The 5,082-nt window shown below is 38.6% G+C and overlaps 1 protein-coding gene across 1 annotated transcript; it reads left to right on the plus strand.

Annotated features, from left to right (window-relative positions):
* Positions 1-1,237: 1,237 nt before the first annotated feature.
* Positions 1,238-4,855, plus strand: LOC120078552 (Nodulin MtN21 /EamA-like transporter family protein). The gene is made up of 4 exons (XM_090313649.1): positions 1,238-3,028; positions 3,256-3,274; positions 3,622-3,779; positions 4,198-4,855. Exons 1-4 carry the CDS (start codon positions 2,844-2,846, stop codon positions 4,343-4,345), a joined length of 510 nt encoding a protein of 169 aa, XP_090169775.1. The 5' UTR covers positions 1,238-2,843; the 3' UTR covers positions 4,346-4,855.
* The last annotated feature ends 227 nt before the right edge of the window (positions 4,856-5,082 follow it).

Raw genomic sequence — 5,082 nt, forward strand, 5'->3', positions numbered from 1 at the left:
AATCCAACGACCACTCTCCCTATTTCTAGACGTCATTTGGCTAAACAATGGGCAACACAATTAATCCCACATAATAAATGCAATGTTTAAAGTATTGATTCGAGACATCCAATCTTTAATTTCATCCAAAATAGCGCCAATTGGAGAATTTTTCAAAAAATTATTATTGATGGCCTTCACTAAAATTTAGGAATCAAATTCAACTAGGGGTGTACATTGGTCGGGTTGGAGGCATTTTGTACACCAACTCGAAAATTCGAGTTCACTTTAAATGAACCATATCAGTTCATTTTTGAAGGGTCAACCCAACCCAAAATTTTCAGGTTGGGTCTCCATTTTTTTTTAAAATTTTAAATTTTGAATTTTGATTGTCATATTACTTTTTTAATATATATATATATAGCAGGGCGTCGCGGGCTGCCACGGGGCCTAATCTTTGTACGCGAACCTTCCGTCACGAAAAAACGCAAAAACGGACCCAGGGGTTAAGAACTATGAAAAAAAGTTGTGTGCCAGACGGTTTTGAGAGTGGAGCTCGTTTGGTGCCCCAAACGGTCCCCGGGTATATATATATATAGTCGGGTCGGGTCAACTCGACCCCTAAATAGGTAAACCGAGATCCAACCCGAAATTTAATTTTTTAATATTTTTTAACCCAACTTAACTCAAAATAAAAACTAATCTATGGATTACCGTTTGAGTTGGGTAGTCCAAATTGGTCGGGATATTGGGTTTTTTGAACCCTAGATTCAGCCCAAATATTAGATAAACTCATCTCAAAAGCCTCTTTAAGCCCACATAATAAAGCCAAGGCGAAATCACACGAGTCCCTATTCCACTCGATAAGGAAGTCGAAGCATCAACATTCAACCGGACACTCCCTCCAACCGGCGGCAACCATCGGGCGTTCCTCTCACCGTCGTCATAAAAAATGCATCCAGTCACCCTTTCCACGCCTCTCTTCGGATGAAACTGCTGACAAAAATCTAAAAAATAGGTCACCACCTTGTCGGGCAATCTCGTCAGATCTCGCACTGGTCTATCCCAAAGGACGGCGTTCCGGTCAGTCCACAAACGCCAACACCCCACACAAAACTTCTCCAACTCAGTTCACGACAACTCCGCAGTTCGGAAGCAAATTTCTTCAAACGAAGCACCCACCCCATCAATTTTCATCACAGGATGATGGAACGCCCTCCAAAGATAGAATGCTCGTTTACGACTAAAAAAGGTATGTTTCCACGATTCAACATCTTTTCCACAACACACACACACCATGGGTTATCTGAAATGTGTCTCTGATAAATATTCTCGTTAGAGGGTAAGATGTTGTTGAAAGCCCTGCACATTAAAAGTTTAATTTTGAGAGGAATTTGATTGCCCAAAAGGATCTCCACCATTTCAAAGGCCGAGCTGAATTACTAGAACTAGGCTGATATTGTTCTATAAACAGATGATATAGACACTTTTTGTTGAAAAAGTCTCATTCTTTGAGAAGTTCCATATTCAGACATCCGACTTCGTGTTTTGCAAATTGGAATAGTACAGATTTTCTCCACATCCTTTTCCCAAAATAAGCTTCGTAACAAAGAAATATTCAAGCCACCTATCTATGTCATGAGCTCACTCACCCTCATGTCTTCTTTTCCTTGCTGAGGCGGAGTAATAGGCTTAAAAGTATAAAGACGAGGAATCCAGGGGGACTTAAACACCAGAGTCTCAATGCCTGGGCAACCACTTTTATGAGAACTTCCTTACCCCCAATAGAAAGCAGACTTCCCTTCCAACCTGCCATAGCCTTATTCACCCTTTCAATTATGAAGTTAAGATCACGCCTTTTGTTTCTTGAAAAATGAGACGAAAGAGCAAGATATTTCCTAAGGTTAGACACCTCTGTCATAGGAACGCAGTTACTCATCGAAATACGAGTTTCTCCATCCACTTCGGGCTAAATATAATTGAGGACTTAGAATAATTGATGCATTGACCCGAAGCCCTTTCATATAAGTTGAGAATCCCTCTAATGGCTCTTCCTTCCTGAACATTTGCATTATAGAACAATAAGCTATCATCAGCAAAAAATAGGTGTGACACTAAAGGACTATATCTAGCAATTTTACACCTAGAAACCATTTCGTTATCAACGGCCAAAGATAATAAGTGAGATTGACCTTCGACACACAGTAAGAATAAATAAGAGGACAAAGGATTCCCTTGTCTCAGCCCTCTCTCAGGATGAATCAAACCTCTAGGATTGCCATTAATCATAATGGAAATTGTAACATAAAAGACATTCCATAATTAATTTCACCCAACTCTCATCAAAACCCATTTTTCTCATGATACCACACAAAAACGGCCATTCCACCCTATCATACGCCTTACTCATATCAAGTTTCATTGCCACCATGCCATTTTTACTATCTCAACGCTATAATATGATGTATGCATTCATATCCCACCAGAAAATTATTAGAGATTAGTCGGTTACGTACAAAAGCACTTTGATAAGGCGAAATAATTTGGGGAAGTATTCGTTTAGAAAAGCTTTCTTTCTGGTCACAGAAGAAAACTTTTCTAACGCATATTTAAAATTTTAAACCTACACAAAGTTTAGAGGCGTTTTTGTAAAATCTAACCTCATTTGGGTGTAACTTATAATTATCCATACATTCTACTGTAATTATATTAAACCACAAGGAGTATTTTGTAATTACCAGAAAGAAAAGTGAAAGAAGTCGAAAAATGGTGAGTTTAGGAACGCCGTGCTGTTTATCCATTGTTCTCCCTTGAACTCGGCATTGTCAAATTTCTTCATTTCTTCACCTCCGGAAATCCCAATAATGGCGTCCGATATGAACAACAGTGAAGCAGATCATTCGGTGGAGCTTATCCTTCGGGATGAACCTCCGTCAATGCCCGATGGTGTTCCGATCTCAGAGGAGATTGCTCCTCTGTTGACCCAAATTGAAAAGCCGAAGATCAACATCTTCACCATCTCTTATCCTCTAAGAAAGCACATGATATAGCTCATACTACTCACTTCTCCTTCAATTTTGATCAACTATTTTTCCGTTGCCGATTTTGGTTGCGTAGATGTGAAAATTAAACATCTCGATGTACTGGCATTATGGTTTCTCAACTAACTTTGCGCACTTCGATTTTTATTTCTTTTTCATTTCCGTGCAATATGTGTTATTCTAGTTTGTCTTCCTTGTTCCTTGAATTATCTACGATATTATGATTTTGAAGTAGTGTTGGGCCACTCTGGAAGGCAAGGAGATTGAATTTAGGTATCAAAGCTTAGCTGCTATTTTCTATTATTCACTTTGGGTATAGACTATAGGGTTCTCAACAGTCTGAAATATGCTCTAGTTGAATACATGATCCATTAAAGGTCTGTTAGAGCTTATGCACTCGTTCAGTGGGTACTTGATATGACTTAGAATAAGTCATAATTAATCAAAGTATTTGCACCAAGATGGCACCTATGGTCGATTGGGCCCTTTCCACATCTTTTTGTATCATTTAATGGTTGCATTTCTAGGGAGAAATGAAGTAATTCAAGCTGTTTAAAATTTTGAAGTCTTATGATAATTACTGTTTTATATGTATTTTCAGGAGCAAGTGAATCAAATCCATGATAGTGAGGTATCTTCACTATCCCAATCAATTATTTGGATTTGGGGTGGATCAAGATACTCTGGTCTACTGTGTGCTTCTCTATCCTCCATCTTCTACTTTGCCATGGAAGTTCTGATGGGTGTTTTTTCTAGTTGGTAAATTTTTTTTCCTATGTTTGTATATTACAATAAAACGTGGTGTCTTAAACAGTGAGAGAATTGCCATTTCCTGTTCTTGTAATTTTTGGTTTGTGTATAGATCTTAGGTTCATTATTTTCTCTTTCTTGATACATGTACACCTCTGTCCATATACTTCTTAGATGTTAACAAAGTTTTTTATCCCGACCAATTAGTAGATGATATGCTTTCTGGCTGAGATTTTGTATTGTTATTATTATTAAAATTTTCACTTGTATTGTGATAACTGGCAGAAAGCCTTTTATTTAGAATTATGAAGGTTAACAAGTAGAAAATGTGGTGATAATCTTTAGAATTTATGAAAAATTGAGTTTTGTGTCGATTAGCACCTAAATCCTCACTAACCCCAATATTATGCGTTATTTCGTGTCAAAGTGTCTATTTTTGTAGCTATCGCAGAAATCGAACGCATGCGGTGCGTACATCGCATGGAAGTTGCGGCCATCAACCGAATGCATCCATCGCATGGAAGTTGCAGCTATCTTCATCACTTGGAGATTGCGGCCACGGAGTGATGACCTAAATAGAAGTGTGACCGTAAGATGGGTGGAATGCATTGATACTTCAGTTGAATCAAGCTCGAACGTATACTTTAGGAGTATCAATAAGATAAGATGATGTGATATTGCCCATATCGCGACAAAGGCAGCAGCGAGACATAACGCAATCATGATTGCTGTCAGCGTTTGAACTCTATAAATAGCCCTTGGACCTTCACTTCAAATCATCAGAATTTCTGCCTTCAGGTAGAGGTTTGCGATCACATATGAGATCATGAGCGAGATTTTCGTGAGGATTCTTCATCCCCATAAACCAGTCCGAGTGACGATCGGAGCTTTTGCCGGAGATAGAGCTCGAGAGAGATGTCTCCACCATCCATCCATGGCACCACTAGCAGTTTTGATGCAGAGTCTTTCATTTCTTCTTTGATCTCTATATCGTATTACATTTTAGCTTTAGATATTAAGACATTTTGTAATCAATGCATATCTTGATTCCTTCAATGACATCTTTTTCATCGTCTTTATCTTTATCATCGTTTACCTTCATCGTTTATTTATCAAGGGCGATCGCATACTCATTCGTGTAGCCTAGAGATAGGACGCATGTAGCAACTCACCGAGAGGTGTGTGTTGTGCCAGTATAGTGAGTTAATCCTCTTTGCTTGGTGAAAGGCTGTAGCAACGCTTGTCGATAGGTCGATAGGTTATTGCAATGCTTGTCTTATAAGAGATGGAATGCATTAAAGCAAAGTATGCA

The sequence above is a fragment of the Benincasa hispida genome, chromosome 5 (genome assembly GCF_027475165.1).
Source record: "Benincasa hispida cultivar pf3 chromosome 5, pf3_genome.v1.1, whole genome shotgun sequence".
NCBI classification, from domain to species: Eukaryota; Viridiplantae; Streptophyta; class Magnoliopsida; order Cucurbitales; family Cucurbitaceae; genus Benincasa; species Benincasa hispida.